General features: G+C 37.5%; 2 protein-coding genes across 2 annotated transcripts; both read left to right on the top strand.

Moving 5' to 3' along the window:
* Nucleotides 1-1,465: 1,465 nt before the first annotated feature.
* On the top strand, nt 1,466-6,835 carry si:ch211-114l13.12 (CMRF35-like molecule 8). The gene is made up of 7 exons (XM_058787296.1): nt 1,466-1,601; nt 3,402-3,734; nt 4,436-4,753; nt 5,103-5,309; nt 5,427-5,522; nt 5,698-5,762; nt 5,869-6,835. The coding sequence occupies exons 1-7, from the start codon at nt 1,544-1,546 to the stop codon at nt 6,118-6,120; spliced, it is 1,329 nt and encodes a 442-aa protein (XP_058643279.1). The 5' UTR covers nt 1,466-1,543; the 3' UTR covers nt 6,121-6,835.
* Nucleotides 6,836-7,108: 273 nt separating this feature from the next.
* On the top strand, nt 7,109-17,011 carry LOC131547027 (NACHT, LRR and PYD domains-containing protein 12-like). Its single transcript, XM_058787271.1, is given in 11 exon segments — nt 7,109-7,189; nt 8,090-8,442; nt 8,843-8,884; nt 10,600-12,385; nt 13,820-13,993; nt 14,063-14,237; nt 14,321-14,490; nt 14,561-14,734; nt 16,122-16,168; nt 16,240-16,467; nt 16,470-17,011. Coding segments are annotated over 10 exon segments (3,357 nt in total). The 5' UTR covers nt 7,109-7,189; nt 8,090-8,180; the 3' UTR covers nt 16,769-17,011.
* Nucleotides 17,012-18,696: the final 1,685 nt, after the last annotated feature.

Genomic DNA, 18,696 nt, shown 5'->3' with positions numbered 1-18,696 from the left:
GCAAAAATCAGTCGAAATCATAACAAAAAGTAAAGATCAAGCACCTAACAATGTCTCCGCGCAATAATTCGAATGGTTAGTTTTCCCCCATGGCACAAATGGATATGACGTTTTTGTGGGCGTTCCCAGCAATGCCGACCAAGTCTATTTGTCATCTAGTCATAGCCAATACACTGAAATAGCCTGTGCATACAGTAGCATGTCATCTCTTTTATAAAATGAGATTTTGGCCAAATGTATTTTACAACAGGGAAAACTGAGCGTCTATAGCTACAACAAACTTTGTAACCTGTTGATGAAGACATAATGCGATGCTGCCGTTTTAATGACGAACAAAATCAGCATTTTCACACATTCGCTGGTCAAAAATCCCGTAACTGCATTTGAGCTTGAGTGATCCGCTTCACCTAGGTAAATATATTTCTGAAAAAAATTCTTCCTTGATTTATTATTGCTGATATACTTAATTTATTAACATTTAATCATATATGGTTGCATGGTTCATGTTTACACTGTTAATATGCAGGTATTTGCTAGCAGGTATTTGCTATATTTTATCATGCAGAATGTAACATTCTGTATATAGGCCTATTCTGTATGTATGTATAAATAGGATTAGGAGGGGAGAGCTCTGGTACAATTCAAACTTTTCACTGCAACTGTACTTTTCACAATATTTTATTAATTTTTTCATTGCTGGCTTATTTTAGACCTTCATGAGACCAACATCCCTGGTCCTTTTTTCAGTTTCAGCACATGCCCCTTAAAAGGTCTGTGCACGGTCCTGCAGTGGGCAGCCAATGCTGCAGCGCCCGGGGAGCAGTTGGGGGTTCAGTGCCTTGCTCAAGGGCACCACAGTTGTAGTATTGAGGGTGGAGAGAGTGCTGGAGATTCACTCCCCCCACCTACAATCCCTGCCGGACATGAGACTCAAACCCACAACCTTTGGCTTACACGTCTCACTGTCTTAACCATTAGGCCACAACTACCCCTCATGGAATAACATTGTCTCGCTTTTTCTAAAATAAACCACATAAAATGATCATAGAGGTAACTTTTAATTCAAAAGTCGTATTTGGAAGACCAACTACATGAATGAATGAATGAATGAATATGCACATAAACAAGCACTATTCGATGATAAAGTAATATTCAATTCAAAATGCCCGCATTTCATGGTGTAATTCTTGGATCATACTGACCCCAAGTGGTCACATATGCAGGTTTCAAACAGTATGATGCATTTGAATGATGCCTGATGTCTCTTGGTTATGATCAGTGACGATAACTTGATGAAATATATATTCATTCATGTTCATGTGTACTTAAAATTTCTTGATCTCCTGTAAGCTCAAGGCTGAATTAATTTGTGTCTGCAAAATGAACAAATGTAAATTTAAGATTGAATTTATGCAATGAAGATGGCAATAGAGAGAGTTCCTGCTGCAAACACTGTATTTCATAGAGAGGAGGAGCAAATGACAGAGAGAGAGCTTGAGCTCTTTATTAATAGAGACCCCCAGCTCCACACAGATAAAGCAAAATGATCCAGATCTGTGACGATAAACTCCTCATCTTTAACCTGCTGCTCCTCATGTCAGGTGAGAGTTATTCTGTCTCTCTCTACACAGTAAAATCCCCAGTGTTAAATTAACACTGCTCAGAGTGTATTTGGTCCCACTCCAAATAGTGTTAAAGTAACACTGAAGCAGAGTTAAAGCTAATGAGATAATTATGTGATTAATTAAGTGCTGATTGAGCATTAGTGATGAACAGCTGTTGTTAACAAGCAGAATCACTGAAAGAAAATAGAAACACAAGAACTACAACTGACTTCAGCCACAGCCTTTGATAAAATCAACTGAAATAAAAGACATTCAATCTCTGAAGGTCTCAGCAGAGGAGGATTAAACAACTCCACAAACAGCATCACCAGCTCCACTTATTATTGACTTTATTTCTGTCAGATGACTACAGAAGCTCTTATTGAAAATTATCAGAGGTTTAAACATTGATGCTTCATTGGTCAAAAACAATGCCACCATCATGGAGATGAGTGTTTACTTTGGTTAGGCTCTTGCCACTTGACTTGCTGTGTTAGTTTTTTCTTTGCAACAATGCATATGTTGTTGTAAAGGAGAAAGATCAGTGCTTTACGCTGAGCACATAGATGCTTCTGTGTGATGAGACAATTATTGTTAACTGGCCAGACTTTATGCTTTGTTTTTTTGGGGGGATTTTTGCAACTAACTCGCTGATGTTACAGTATGAGAAAACGTTGCAGCCAACAGTTATCATGAACGCTTTTAAAACCATCTGCATAAAATTTTTGAACAACTGTATCGTATAGACAAACACAGACATCAAGAACCAGCATATGAATCTCAACAATGGTGACAATCAACAAAATTCTTCAAGCTATAATGCATGCTGGGTAACACCATAGTAAAAACTCCCACCATGCACTGCAGTATAAATATTTATTGTCACCACTGTTGAGGATCATATGATAAGTGTTCATGTCTAAAAGCTTGAGCTGAAACTCCTCAATTTTTTGAAATGTTACTGTCGTATATGTTTAATATAGAGATCAAAATTACTGTAGAAATATGATAATTACATATCCAGCAACACATGATATTATTTATATATAAGCTTACATATTTTCTTGGTTGCTTTTTAGTTGATGAATTTAAGTCAACAAGCAAAGAGCAAGCAAGAGAAACCACTTTGTGTTGGTTAGCCATGTCTTTTATAAGCAGAAAGTGTAATCTGCTACATCAAGCTTCTGTTTCAGCAATGTTCAAGTGTTTGCAGTAAAACACTATTGCAATTAATTAGAAGCAAAATTATTTAAAAGTTCTACAAGGGTCAAGAGCCCAACTACAGCAAACACCAACCTCCATGATGGTGGCATCATTTTTTGACCAATAAAACATCATCTAAACCTTAGTTAATTCTCAATAAGATCTTCTGTAGATGTCTGACAGAAATAAAGTGAGTCTGGTTATTAATGAGTGAAGCTGGTGATGCTGTTTGTGGAGTTGTTTAATCATCCTCTGCTGAGATCTTCAGAGATTTAATGTCTTTTATTTCAGTTGATTTTATCAAAGGCTGTGGCTGAAGTCAGTTGTTGTTCTTGTGTTTCTATTTTCTTCAGTGATTCTGCTTGTTAACAACAGCTGTTCATCACTAATGCTCAATCATCATTTAATTAATCACTTAATTATCTCATTAGCTTTAACTCTGCTTCAGTGTTACTTTAACACTATTTGGAGTGGGACCAAATACACTCTGAGCAGTGTTGATTTAACACTGGGGATTTTACTGTGTAGCAGTCTGTCTGTTCTCAATCAGGTCCGCGTTTGCACTGAGCTGTGTTTCTCTTCATGTTTTAATAGTCTTGGCATGTGAGACGAGTGAGATCTTGACTTTCACTGCACATGAAAGAGGGAAAGTTGAGATACGGTGTCCATATGAGTCTGGATATGAAGAAGATAAGAAGTATCTCTGCAGAGGAGAATGTCCAATAGTGCTTAAAGACAAAGTTGTTGAATCTGAATCAGCAGCTCAAGACGAGAGATTCTCTCTGATTGACAACAAATCAGCCCAGATCTTCACCGTCACCATCACTGATCTGAGAACAGAGGATCGAGGCAAATACTGGTGTGGAGTAAAGACGGGATTTGGAAATTATGATTATAACAGAGAGATTTACCTGGAAATTAAACATGGTAAGTCAGAATATACTGTATGTGTGAAGTACTTCTCAGTGCACATAGATATGGTGTAAAATATGTATAAATGAAACTAGTATACTCTAAAGTAATATGTCAGAGGTCTGTTTGCGTGTGTGACAGTACTGTATCATGTGCTGAAAGATGTAAAGACGCAAGATATCAGAAACCACAGCATCCTCTGCAGATGGTGAAGAGCGAGTCTTCACACCACACACAACAAAAATACTGACCTGCATCACTTCCTGCCACATGACATTCAGTTTCTTTGAGAAGAAATAGTTAATTCAAAAACAGAAAGTATGACTACACAATTCAAACTCTCTCTTTTTTTTTTTTCATAACTTGCACCTCAGTATTTAGGTGTGCTTATTTTGTAACAGCTAAATAACTTATAAATAAACGTATAAATAAATAACTTACAGCTAACAGCTTGTCAGAGTTGCATTTATCTGTTGACATTTAGTGATTCAAAAGGTCAAGGTCGTTCTGTTGCAATAATTTTTTCACTTCATATTCATGACTTTATCAGTGTTTGTAAGCGGAGCAGCCAGTGAAAATGGTGTGAATGAATGTTAAGCAGAAGTAGCTGACATTATTCAGACAAGTATCTGATAAAACAGCCAATACTGTCACTCTGAGGAATCTGAGACTCAAGGATGGGGGAATGTAATTCTCTGATTTATGCTCTGATTTAGTGTCTCGAGTGTCTGCTGTGACTGGAGAGCATCTGAATATTACCTGCCGTTATAAAAGTGAACTGAAGAATGATGTCAAATTCATCTGTAAAGGAAGCAGCACGTCCCTCTGTGAGAAATCAGCTATCAAAGTTTCATCAGAGAACAACAGTAATGGACGATTCTCTCTGAGAGATGATGCATCTGCAGGAGTTTTTACTGTGAACATCACTGATCTGACAGAAGAGGATTCTGGGATATACTGGTGTGGAGCTGTACAGAGAGGACAAGAGAGCAAGAACAAGTGGATTTCAGTCACTGATCTGAACATTTCTGCTGGTAAGATGACATCAGACATTTTACAATATGTTTAGAGATGTAAAAAATAACAAAACAAGATTTGTTCTTAATATAGAAGTAGTGAAAATGCTAAACGCACATCAATGGTCATTATATTTCCTCCACACTCAACATTAGTCAAGCGTTACTAACAGCTGTGTCAGGGGGAAATACAAAGTGTCACATGACTTTTTGTCACAATAAGACGGTAAGAATGAAATTGCGTATATTTATATAAATCATTTATATAATATATAACAAGCATCTTAAATAGTTTCTGTTGCCATCATATCTAGAAATAACTGCATGGGCTGTCATGCATTAAACCCAGTGATTATTTGTGTCTCAGTTACATCAGAGAGGATGTCATCTAAACCAACAACAACAACAACAACAACAACAACAGTTTCATTCCACACCAGCAAACCAGTGACAGCAGATACTGCATCTGACAAAACCAACACATCTTCATCGTCATCATCACCACCATCATCAGCATCAGTGTTAATGTTTTCCTCATCATCTGCTAATGCTGGGTCACCAAAACCACAATCAGGTGTGATGGATTATGTTGCTCAACATTTCTGACTGAATGTCCAGACCAGAGACATTTGTTTCTCAAGTTTCATTAAAAAATAGGACATTTATTAGATGTTTTTGTCTGTTTTTCAAGGTTTTACACCAGTCATCATCCTGATGGTCATAGGGATACTGACAGCGTTTGGATTTTCAATGTTCATATATTTAAGACAAAGGCAAAAGAAAGAAGGTAACTGTCTTTCTCACATCAGTCGTTTTTATTCTCATTTGCCATAGTGAATCACAGTATTTTCACAGTCAAACCATATATTAATGTCAGAAAGCTGCATATTGTGTCAAAAGAAAGGTCTTTAAATGCATTTCGTCGCAAATCAAAAAAAAAAAAATCTTGTGTCACAAAACAGGAACGCAGCCCAAAGATGTTATTCATGGCCCGACTAAGAATCTGCCCAATGGAGAAACTAGAGAAGTTAGTTCATCTTGTCTGTTTGAGTTCAGTCTGTATGCAATGACTTGTTTGTGGATCTACTCATCATTTCTACTCTTAAACCATTAGTTTTTTTTCTTCTCTTCAGGCCACACAAACGGACTGTGATTATGAAGACATCAGTAGCACACTTGATCATCCTGACTATAGTCTGGTCCTTCCAGGATTTACTGAAAATGACGCCTCTGTTTATGCTCTAGCACAATTACCCAGCAGCCCCTCTGACAATCTCAACTACTCCAGCATCAAATTTACAGCTACACATCTTTCAGACAGGACTTCTGATGGGCAGGAAACATGCGACTATGCAACTGTTAGACCAAAAGACTGTGGACATTAATAGAGACCAGGTTAAACCTGAATGCTTCTCACTTGCTTTGTGAGTTGAAATCTGAGGCCTTGGTATTATTTTGGATAAATCAGTATTGAACACATAAGATTGTTTGACATATGTTTGCTTACATTTATGTCTGTAATGTATTCATGCCCTCAAATCCTTTAGTGCTACGTAACAATAAATCAAAGTGCAGAGCCAAGACTTGAGTGAAGAAAAGAATGATGTGAAATGAGTGAAGAAAAGAAATGTTGTGGTGTATTAATAAAAGTTAAAATTATTAACAAATGTAACTGACAGGCTGAAATGAGGTAATTATGAGCTAATTAGTGGCTGAGATCTACGTCACAACTCCAAACATCTATTCTGGTCATTACAATGTGTTCACAATAATTGTGCAACTTGCAAACATGCACAATTATCTCAAAACCTCACGATTAGCTCAAAATCTCATGTTTTTATTTATGTGTGTGAATACTGCTAGAATACATCTTCATAACCTGGACTGATTAAGATATTTCTGCAGTCAGTCATCTCACACATCACTATTATATAAGGTTCCCATTTCGCCATGCATTAAAAATGTACCAGAATACCGTAAGTGTCTTGTATTTCAAAAAGAGTTCTGGAAGTGATGCACATGATTTATCCATGGCATTTTTTATTTTTTTTATTTTTTATTTTTTTTCATAAAATTAGTCATTCCATGATCTAGAGACTTTAAGTGAGCAGGGAATATCCATAACAAAATACGGCAACATTTAGTGATGAGTAGCCTTAATTCAGGAGATCCCAATATTGATCTACAGCCTCACCATTAATTCCAGAAATGTGAAAAAAAAAAAAAAAAAAAAACTGCTGAAAATTATTTTAAATTTCCTGCTCAATGTATATGCACAGTTTAATGTACTTATTTGACTATTTTCGCTGCTCATCCAAACAATATGACTATCGAATATCGGCGCTCCCTGCAGGTCTAAAGCGAAAGCGCAGTTTTGTCCTCTGTCAGAAAGAGGCTTGTGTGAGGTCACGATTTAAAGTGAAACTAATGGACGCATAAAAAGCTGCAGGACAGGTACCGCGAGTTTATTATTTCCTAACGTGTTTGTAACTTTTATTGCTAATGCCATGTGAAAGCCGGCCGGGTTGATATTTTTTAATGCTTAGAGCCAAAGCCTTTTCGACTTTGATGCAAATAACTAGGCCTACTCTTTGCATCCATCCAGCGTTATGCCACAAGTTTAAAATGACTAAACGTAATAAATAGCTTAAATAAACTGTAAATATGTTTGTTTTGCTGCTTGATATTACAAACTGGTGTTTCTTACCAACTTATTTTAATGCATCTTTATTACATTTACATTTAGCAGACACTTTTATCCAAAGCGACATACAAATGAGGACATTAGAAGCTATCAAAATCAACAAAAGAGCAATGATATGCAGTTAGCTTAACGCAATACACGTAGCAATGTTTTTTTTTTCATTATATAATACAGATATAATAGAAAAAGAATAGAACAAGCTAGTGTTAGAGGCCTTTTATGCTTTTGTTAATTGTAAAATAAATAAAAATAAAACAAATAGATAGAATACAGAAAGATTAGAAAAGCTAGTGTTAGTTTTTTTTTTTTTTTTTTTAAGACTACAATTAGAATAGACACTGCTAGAGTTAGAGGGTCAAATAAAGATGGAAGAGATGTGTTTAGCCGAGTCTTTAAGATGGCTAAGTACTCAGCTGCTCTGATTGAGTTGGGCAGGTCATTCCACCAGGAGGGAACAGTTAATGTAAAAGTCTGTGAAAGTGATTTTGTGCTTCTTTGGGATGAACAATAATGTGATGAACACTTGCAGAACGCAAGCTTCGGGCACATTATGAATTATTAACTACAATTATAATTATGAACACACTGGTTTGTAGTGCAAACAGTTTTACGATTTGCATTTTGTTATTCTTCTCGTTATTTCCCTACAGCAGCTAATGATCCGGATGTCTAGCACATTACCAGAAAACAGCTTACTACCACATTGAAAAATAACGTGGATACAAGTCCAAGGTAGACAAGATGGCGTCTGTTCCAGAGCAGCTTCTGGAAGCAGTGGATGAGTTGGACGATAACAAACCAAAGAGACAAAAAAGTGCAGTAACGGCTGATGAAGTGGAGAAGGCAGATGCAGTGGATGGGTCAATGCAGATGATCAGCCCGTCTCACGCTTCAGTCAGTGTTGATCTGAATGCTAAAGCAGGTGCAACTGTAATCGATCATGTACTCACTGGAAATGTCATCCAAGGCTCCGTAATCATCAACACAGCCATTGGTGCTGTCGGTAAGATCATAACACTGTAATATGGTTAACATCAGAGTTGCCAATGTTTATTATTATCAGTGACTTTTTTAATTCTTCGTTTATAGATTTGGGCAGACATAGGCTTATTTTTTTTTCAATGCTTGGTGTTATTTAAATTATTATTATTTTTTAAAATGTTTTATATATTTTTATATTCTGTATTATTTTTTCCCAAATTCACCAAGGGTTACTTATTTTGGGACGTAATTTTTCAGACCAGGTTGTTTATTTCTTAAGCAAAACTTGGCAACACTGGTTAACGTGTCACAACCACAACATAGTTTGAATAAATATACTTTGTTACTACTTTAGTAGCTAAATCATTTGTGATTAATGTATGTGTATTTCTCTGGCTTATTTTATGATGTTTACTCAAAAGGGCTCCAAAATCCACCTGAAGGACAGATGTCTCAGAAACAAGGTACAAAACCAATAGCCACTTATTTATCCTGGTTATAATAGTTTCAAACTCGTATTTAGGTCAATTTCTAAGGGCCCTATCATACACTCGGCGCAATGCGGCGTCAGGCGTGACGCAGGTGCTTTTTGTTAGTTTCAGCCTGACGCAGTTATCATTTTCACGTCCTGCGCCACGTTGTTTAAATAGGAAATGCATTTGCGCCCATTTGTGTGCTGGTCTGAAAACGATGTGTGTTCAGGCACATTGTTGGCGCATTGCTATTTTGAGACAATTGAAATAGACAGCGCCATTGACCAACTAAAACGTGGTCTAAAGTCAATGGTGCAGTTTTTTTTATTATTATTATTTAAAGAGCGTGATAGTATTATGCACCTATAGGCGGGTCCACAACGCACATACACTTATGTGCTTATTACGCTTATTACACACAGGGACACGCGGCAGCACACAAACGTGCTAAATATTAAAATTAATGTATGAATAATAAAATGAATGTAAAAAATTATTATTGTGTAGGCTACATAAATATAAAAATGTCATACATGTCATTAGGGCTGTGACGGTGGCAGATTTTTACCACCGTGGTGGTAATTGACCAACTATTGCTTAAATAAGAAATTTAAATACACCCTGTCTACCTCACGCAAGCGGCGCGGCGAGAACCCAGCGTCCGGTTTTTACACGGTTCACTGTTCCGCCACCAAGCAAGCGGGCGCGTTAACTCCTCGTCTGCACGCGCTCTCTGTGGAATAGGAATCGCGGCGTATGTTGCCACATTTCTTGTTAGCATCTTCCATTTACCGCTGTCTTGTTTGTATTTGGCCAGTTTGGAGAAAGCCTCACAAATACAAACCTGACCAGCCAGGCGTTTGCAATCACATGAAATTGATGACACTTGTACAAACGCGGATGGGTGACATGAATGGAAATTATTCCAAATTGGTGATGTAGTATTTGGTTTCCAAACGAGGTCCATCGCTCATCACGAAATAAATTTGCTGAATGCAGAATAAACTGTTTCCTGCGCTCAAACCTACCAATCTAAAGGAAACGCCATGTATGGCATTTGAGGTCATTTCTGAATTAGCATAGACTTATAGTCTAAATAAAACAATTTGCAACTGTTACTATTATTACACTTGTCTACAAAACTTTGTATTATGCTTGTTATAGAGTGTGTGATGTCACATGCACTACCGCCGGTGGCAACCGGTGACGCAGTTGTCAGCGCGACCGTCACAGCCCTACATGTCACAATGGATAGTCATTGCATGTATCAGAATGAGGCTGCCTATTTGCTCGCGCTCAAACAGATCCGTTTCCTCTCTGGAGACGCGTTCAGTCTTTGTTCTTGCAAATTCCACTGTGTAAATAGTGAATTCGCCATGGCGCGAGCACAGCTGGCTCTTAAAGGGAATGGGAGATGAGACTCTGATTGGTTTATTCCATGTTATGCCCAAAACACACCCATGACTCATTAAGAGAATAGGGACAACCCTTTTAGACCATGCGCTAGGCGCGCCAACTGTTTTTCCCGTTGTTAAACTAGCAAAAGTGGATTCGGACACGCCCTAAGTGCACCTGAACCGTGCACTTCAGACTATGCCCTTAGATCGTTTAAGTAGGGCCCTAAATGTCTACAAGTTATGATCCCCAACATATCAGTAATTTTAGGCAGAAGTCACAACAATTCTTGTGCTTTTTCTCTGTTCTAGATGACGACATCTTGCAAAAATTTCTGGAAAGTCACAAAGACAACATGAAGGTCAAAACAGGTCGTGTGTTTGAGTGCAAAAAAGAAAACAAAACACACCTCACCAAAGTGTACACTGAACTCTTCATCACTGAAGGGGACATTACAGATGTCTATGATGAACATGAGGTTCTGAAGATTGACCGAGCTTTGAAAACTCCCAAATTTGAGGACACACCAATTAACTGCAATGACATATTCTGTTTACTGAAGCAAAAAGAACAGGGAAACATTGTGTTGACCAAAGGCATCGCTGGCATCGGGAAGACATTCTCCTTACACAAGTTCCTCCTGGACTGGGCTGAAGGAAAAGCCAATCAGCATGTGGACTGTGTGTTTCTACTGCCATTCAGAGAAATTAACTTGATTAAAGATGATACAGAGATCAGTCTCCATGAGCTTCTGTTGGAATTTTATCCTGATTTGAAAGACGTGGAAAACACCAAGTTTTATAAAAAATGCAAACTGGCATTTATCTTTGACGGACTTGATGAGAGTCGCCTGGAATTGGATTTTGACTATAAACTAGTAAAATGTGTCAATGCGCGGTCATCTGTTGATGTTTTATTTACAAGCCTCATTAAAGGAAAACTGCTTCCGTCAGCTCTCGTCTGGGTGACGTCACGACCGGCAGCGGCCAATCTGATCCCTCCTGACTACGTAGGATTGTTTACGGAGGTGCGCGGATTCACCGACCAGCAGAAGGAGGAGTATTTTAGAAAACGGATCGTAGATGAAACTCAAGCCTCCAGAATAATCTCGCACATCAGGACGTCTCGTAGTCTCTACATCATGTGCCACATCCCCGTCTTCTGCTGGATCACGGCCACTGTTCTTCAGGATATTCTTGTCAAAAATGATGGGCAGGACATTCCTTCGACCCTCACCGAAATGTACATCCACTTCCTTCTGATACAGATGAACATGAAGAACCAGAAGTATGAGAAGAAACAGGAAAGAGATCGCACAAAGCTTTTGAGTTCAAACAAAGACATGATCTCCAAGTTGGCTAAACTGGCATTCGAACAACTGAAGGAGGATAATGTCATGTTCTATGAGAAGGATCTGAAAGCGTGCGGCATTGATGCAAGTGAGGAGTCCACAGGATTGTGCACTGAAATCTTCAAGAAAGACTCTGTTCTGCACGAGATGAAGGTGTATTATTTTGTACATTTGAGTGTGCAGGAGTTTCTTGCCGCGTTGCATGTGTTCCTATGCTATTTGAAGCTGGACATGGATGAGCTGAAGTTCTTCCTGGAGAATTCGCGTCCTAATAAGAAAGAACTGCTGTACGTTCTGCTTAGGAAGGCGATCGATAAAGCAAAGGAGAATGACCGAGGACATTTCGATCTCTTTTTGCGGTTCTTGCTGGGCATTTCTCTCGAGTCCAATCAGAAACTCCTCATCGGCTTGTTGGAAGAAACGCTTGACAGTAAAAACTGCATCAATAAAACCATCCAGTACATCAAGCAACTGCAAAACAATGACAAGTGCCCAGATAAATCCATCAACCACTTCTTCTGCATCCTGGAGCTGCAGGACAGAACCCTGTACCAACAAATCTTGAAATATCTGAGATCAGAGAGCAGCCAGCCAAAAGCAGTGTCCAACTCCAACTGCTCAGCGCTGGTCTATGTGCTCCTGATGTCAGGCGAGGTGCTGGATGACTTCAGCCCGAAGATGTTCAACAAAACATATGCAGGATGCAGGCGACTCGTCCCAGCCGTGAGATGCTGCAGAAAAGCCTTGTAAGTATGAAAACTCTGATTTTTAACCCCCTGTCTTCTGTTTTATTCACCTCCACCCAAAAATGTCTCTTTTTTTACAGCATATTCTGTTTTACTTTTTCAAAATGTAATTAAAATATTCTGTTTTGTTTTTCAACATATTCTGTTTGTTTGTTTTTTTCAATTTGTGTTTCTGTTTTGATTTTTCATGATTCCATTCTAATTTGAGTGATAAAAAATAATTTTTAATCTATTAAATAAATAAAACACATGCAATATCTGTTCCATTCCTACTGACACATGGAAGGTGCCCTCATGCAGAAACTCCACATATGCCTCACAGAAATAATAGAACTGATGATGCTCCAGGGAAAACCCTAATATGGGCAAAAGCATCCAGCTATCACTGTAGCTGAGTAAAAAGAATATAGAAATGTTTTGAATGATGAAACATAAAGACAATATACACTTGACTGCGACAATATATGATTTATCTGTGTTCTTCAAGCCATAGGTAATTTCATAATAATTAAGTATATTTGAAATTCATTGCTAATTTAAATAGCCTTTTTACATTATAGAACATATTTTCTGCTTCATTCTGTGATAAGAAGCCACATCAGATCACAAAAGAATGTATCTGACAAATGTTATGGAGTAAAAACATGTTAATGTTCTCTTTTGTTGGACAACAGGTTTAGAAATGCTTCTCATTGCAAATCATTACAAGGGAAGTTTAGCTTTAGGCATTTCAATTCATGCACATTTAATGCAGCTAGCTAACGGTAGGCTACCTGCTGCCTTCAGAGCATATAGAATTGCTGCATTCACACGCACCTCAGATGATCACATTTCCCGAGTTTTGCAAGTCAAAATGTGAAAACAACATGGACACTAACGTTACTATACAGATGTGTTGGATTTGTATCATCAGAGCTTTCCGACTTCAGTCGGAAAATAATTTTTCCAATTATTCTGACACAAAGTAAATGCAGTATAATTTAACTAGCAATCACGTGCAGTGATGATGCTTCCTACGTCTGTTTTGAAGGGGCAAATATTTCAGTCGACAGCTCAGGCATTAGTGGCACCGAAATGAGGTACCAAAATCTGTGTTCTGATTTGAACCCTAGTGATGGTGCAGAAACGCAGTGTGAGCCATTGTGCATTTTTTTTTTTTAATTTACAAAATTTTGTGAAGCGTAGTATTTATAAGTTTAGGTTTGTTGTGTTACATTTCTAAAAAGATGCAGCTTTTCTCTGTTGTTTAAATAATGTACAGGTATGATACTGTAAACTCTTCATGACTCGCAAATACTTAAGCTTTTTGTACAGTTCCAACATTTTTGTACAGTGTATTACATAATTTTTTATTTAGATTTATTTGGATCTATTTATTAAAACGGTGTAGAGGTAAACTCTTCATGACTAGCTAACATCTTGCCATCTTTACAGGTTTTCAGACTGTGGACTGACACAACAGTGCTGTGAAACAGTGGCTATGGCTCTTCAGCTAGAGGACTGTCCTCTGATCGAACTAGACCTGAGTCACAATTACAGCATCGAGGCGGGAGTGAAGGCACTTTCTGCTGGACTGAAGAGCCCACAATGTCATCTGGAGACACTCAGGTCATTACCGTTTCCTTTTCAATGTGAACATGTAGCTTGAAATGTAATGCTGATATTGTACTCGTTCAGGTTTTCCTGGTGTCATTTCGGCCAGGAGAGCTGTATGGAGCTGGTCTTTGCTCTCAAAAATATCTCACGTCATCTAAGAGAGATTGACATGTGCGGCAATGACCTACAGGACTTTGGACTCCATAAGCTCCTAGATGGGATGGAAAATACAGAGATAAAACTTCAGGTTCTGAGGAAAGTATTGATGATATTTAGCATTAACACACTGTATGAGGCAGATGACTGATAAAAGACAGTTATGAAATGTTTTCCTGCAGGTTGAGCTGGTGTAACCTCACTGCAAAGAGTTGTGAGCACCTTTCCTCGATTCTCAGCTCAGATTGGCCCCTGAGAGAGCTGGATCTGAGTAACAATGACCTGCAGGATTCTGGTGTGAAGCTGCTCTCTGGTGGACTAAAGAGTCCAAACTGTCAGCTGGAGATACTGAGGTAAAACTAAGAGCTTTAGTTTAATTCTTTGACAAATGCATTGTTTCTCATTTGTTTTGTCAATCTGTAGGCTGTCTGGCTGTATGGTGGCAGAAGAAGGCTGTGGTTATTTGTCTTCAGCTCTGAGTTCAAACCCCTCGCACCTCAGAGAGCTGGATCTGAGCTACAATAACCCAGGACAATCAGGAGTCCAGCTGCTCAAACACAAACTGGAGGATCCAAACTGCTCACTGAAGATACTCAAGTATGTATTGTGGGTCATTGATGTGACATTCATTTTTTGAATGGTTTTGTATATACAGACAATGACTTATAAACTCACATATTATGATTCAGTGTCTGAATTTTTAAATTTGTCAGTATTTTTGTGGTCCTTATGTTAAAGAAGAATGGCTCAATAAAAATAAAAATAAATAAAATAAATAAAAATCTATCTGTAGAGCTGTTTTGAATTAACACAAAACATTAGTCGTAAGGTCAATGTTGTTGAAGCGTCATACATTAAGCAATTATACATTTGTGCAGCTACTTCATTTATTCAGTTCATTCATTCCCAGTGATGGGAATAACGGCGTTATAAATAAACGGCGTTACTAACGGCGTTATATTTTTCAGTAACGAGTAATCAAACGAATTACTGTTTCCCCGTTACAATGCTGTTACCGTTACTGACAATAAAATGTGGCGTTACTATATTATATTATTAGAATTAAATTTTTCAGTTCATCTGAATGGATGCAAAGTGTAGCTGTATTTGACATACCATAAACTCTAGTGTGAAGGCGCACAGCTCACCGTCGCTTTCTCTCACATACACGCACGCAAAGAAAGATACAGAGCAAGAGAGTCTTTCATAACATGCAGAATTGACGCGCTACATGTAAACGGTATTCTTTGTTGTATTTCCCTGTCAAAATAATGGAGTTCCTTTGGAATTCTTCAGCTTTTAAGAACTGCCGGTTTCTCTTGTAGTGGGCGGAACTAATGCGCAAATGACAATCTCATTGGCTGGTGCTCACCTATTATGGCTCTGCTATTATCGTCCCTGTTTTGATTTCAGCAAATCAATTCGAGCGAATGCAGACAACGTGATTAATATTCATGAACCCAGCAGCTCATTAATCCTTAGTGCGTTTTATATTGATGACAAATATGCAATCATACTTGGTTATTCTAATTACTAAAGTTCTATCATCATATAATATTAAATTATCATAATATTATATTATAATGCTTGACTGACTGATACTAAGTGTCAGTAGATAAATAGTGTAGATTAATGTACAATGTTTTATAATAATAATTTATTCTTTTTAGTGTCCATTTCATTAATTTAACATTCTTAATATTGGGGGCATCCACAGTTATTTGACACTTGAAAAATTTTTTTTTAAAGTAATGCAATAGTTACTTTCCCTGGTAATTAGTTACTTTTATAATGATGTATCTAAGTTACTAACTCAGTTACTATTTGTGAGAAGTAACTAGTAACTATAAATAATTACTTTTTAAAAGTAACGTGCCCAACACTGTTCATTCCCTGTAAATCAAACTCATGACCTTTTGTTATTATTTGCTTTCATTCTCATAACCTTTTCTTACTTTTCTCTTCTCTTCATTGATTTCTACAGAACTGAGCCTATGGGTAAACACCTCATCAAAGCAGGGAAAAGGAAGTGTAAGTTTTTCATTCTCCATCTCTCTATGTCTCTCTCTGAGGCACTAATGGATGTGTTTTCTGTCTCACAGATGCCTGCGATCTCACGCTGGATCCAAACACAGCTCACGTTCAGTTGTGTCTCTCTAATGGAGACAGAACGGCGGCATATGTAATGCAGAAGCAGCCATATCCAGATCATCCAGAGAGGTTTGAATCTGTCCGACAAGTGCTGTCTAGAGAGATCCTGTCTGGTCGTTGTTACTGGGAGGCCGAATGGACGGGTCAAGAGGGGACGGTCGGGGTGACACACGAAAACATCATGATCTTTGTATAGTAGAGGCCACCGGTCAGCTTGGAAACAATGATGTGTCATGGAAAATTACCTTTGCATTTTTTCCATATGTTTCTCACGCTAAAGAAGACATTAAGATAAAGGCTCCATCCTCTTGTTCATTTAAAAGAGTGGGTGTGTATGTGGACACGACGGCTGGCATTTTGTCCTTCTACAGCGTCTCTGACACACTCACACACTTGTACACCTTCCTCGCGACTTTTAAAGATCCTCTCTATGCAGCATTCAGGGTGGACAGTGACTCTGTGTCCTTTTGTCAGATGTAACCTGAAAGCCTCTTTATCTTACCATTTATGTGCACATTTATTGCCATCTTGTTTTGCTCTGTGTGACAACATAAAACAAAATTTGAATTTAAGCAGGTAAAATTCAAAGGTTTTACATTTTACTGTAAATAACAACCAAACCACGTTTTACAAATGACTTGATGATTTGAATTTTTTATTAAAATGCATTTTTGTTATGACATTTTCTCTGAGCTTAACCCTTTGATACACAACATGGGACCCAATTTTTTTCTATATCTTTGCAAGAAATTAATTTTAATAATTCAGAATTCCAGGAATTCCTCAATTAATTCATTTTTGATCATCACATACAGTGTTGGGTGTAACGCATTACTAAGTTACTGTTCATTTTTAGGTAATTTAATTACAGTTACTTATAAAGTACTTGCGTTACATGCAGTAAATAATTTAAACAGTTCTAAAATCAATATTGAAGTTGAAATCTAAATTTACCATCTAAAGATAAAATTAAATGCAGTGTCTTTAACCCTGCGCCAGCGCATTCACTTTCAGTTTTTCCTGATTCACAGAGAAACCTCAAATACTCAGATACAGATAAGACTAAAATCAATCGAATCTAAAAAGGGCCTGCTTTTATTTGTGTACACTGATAATAACAGCATTTTGCAAAATAAACAAAACAAACAGGGTGCACTTTCTGCTATCTAGGTCTCCGCGAGCAACTTTCTACGCGTCACAAATTCAGCGAATATTTGACACAGAAACATGAGAAATATGTCTATAGAAAGCTTGTGTGTCTACTTTTAAATGAACGAATTCAAATAAAAAAATGAATATTCTCTGATTATGTAATCTGTATGAAACTAAAGCAAGGCACAATCTTTCCCGTATATGAAAGCTTGAAGTGTCTACTTTTAAATGAATGAATTCAAATCAAAAATGAATATTCCTGATTATGTAATCCATATGAAAGCGAGGTACAGTCTTTCCCATATCTGAAAGCTTGACGTGTTCACTTTTAAACTGAACAAATTCAAATCTAAAATGAATATTCTCTGATTATGTAATCCGTATGAACCTAAAGCGAGGCACAGTCTTTCCCGTATCTGAAAGCTTGACGTGTCTACTTTTCGATAAATTGAATCTGTGATTTACTGACCAGAGATTGAGAAGATGGCAGTACATTCATCAATAACTCTACATTCAATAAGTCTACGTTTTAACCTTAATTTCTGTGTAAAGTTCATCTCTTTCTCTGTGTCTCATGTAGATGTTGGTGTTTTTGGTGGCTTTTCTTCTGGTTGTACTGATGAGTGAATGCAGATATGATGAAGAAATGCCGGTGGACTGTTCTGATATCTATAAATCAGGACAAATGCTTGGTGGGATTTATACCATTTATCCAACATCGGACATTCCCGTTAGGGTTAACTGTCACATGATTTCAGATAGGGCTGTGCGATTAATCGAAATCGAAATAAAATCGCGATTTGAGCTTGCGCGATTTCTAAATCGCTTAATAGCACGATTAATGCTTTATAGCACGATTGAAATAGGAGTGATAAAATATAAAAATTCTGTATAGAGCAAAATAGAAAAAAAGTCGCTCTGCAATTCAACCGCAAGTACCCTCATATTTATTTGGAGTGCAAATTCATTTCAAATGAGAGTAAAAGTAAACAAGAAGCATAGATGTTTAACCCATCACTTCATCAAAACAATTGGTACACTGACTGTTGCAGTAAATGAAGCCCTAAATGTTCTCAGAATTTACAGACCTTTTGCTGAAGAAGGTGGATGTTGACTGCTTTCTTCTTCATTTCGATTATTTATCATAAACCCTACATTTGTGTGGAAATATGCTGTCAGTGCTTAATTTAAATATTTTCTGTTTCTGTTGTCAGACATAAATTAATAAAACACTACTCGTCTATTTGAGTAACCAA

This window comes from Onychostoma macrolepis, chromosome 01 (genome assembly GCF_012432095.1).
Source record: "Onychostoma macrolepis isolate SWU-2019 chromosome 01, ASM1243209v1, whole genome shotgun sequence".
Taxonomy (NCBI): domain Eukaryota; kingdom Metazoa; phylum Chordata; class Actinopteri; order Cypriniformes; family Cyprinidae; genus Onychostoma; species Onychostoma macrolepis.
This window is presented reverse-complemented; position numbering and strand designations above follow the sequence as displayed.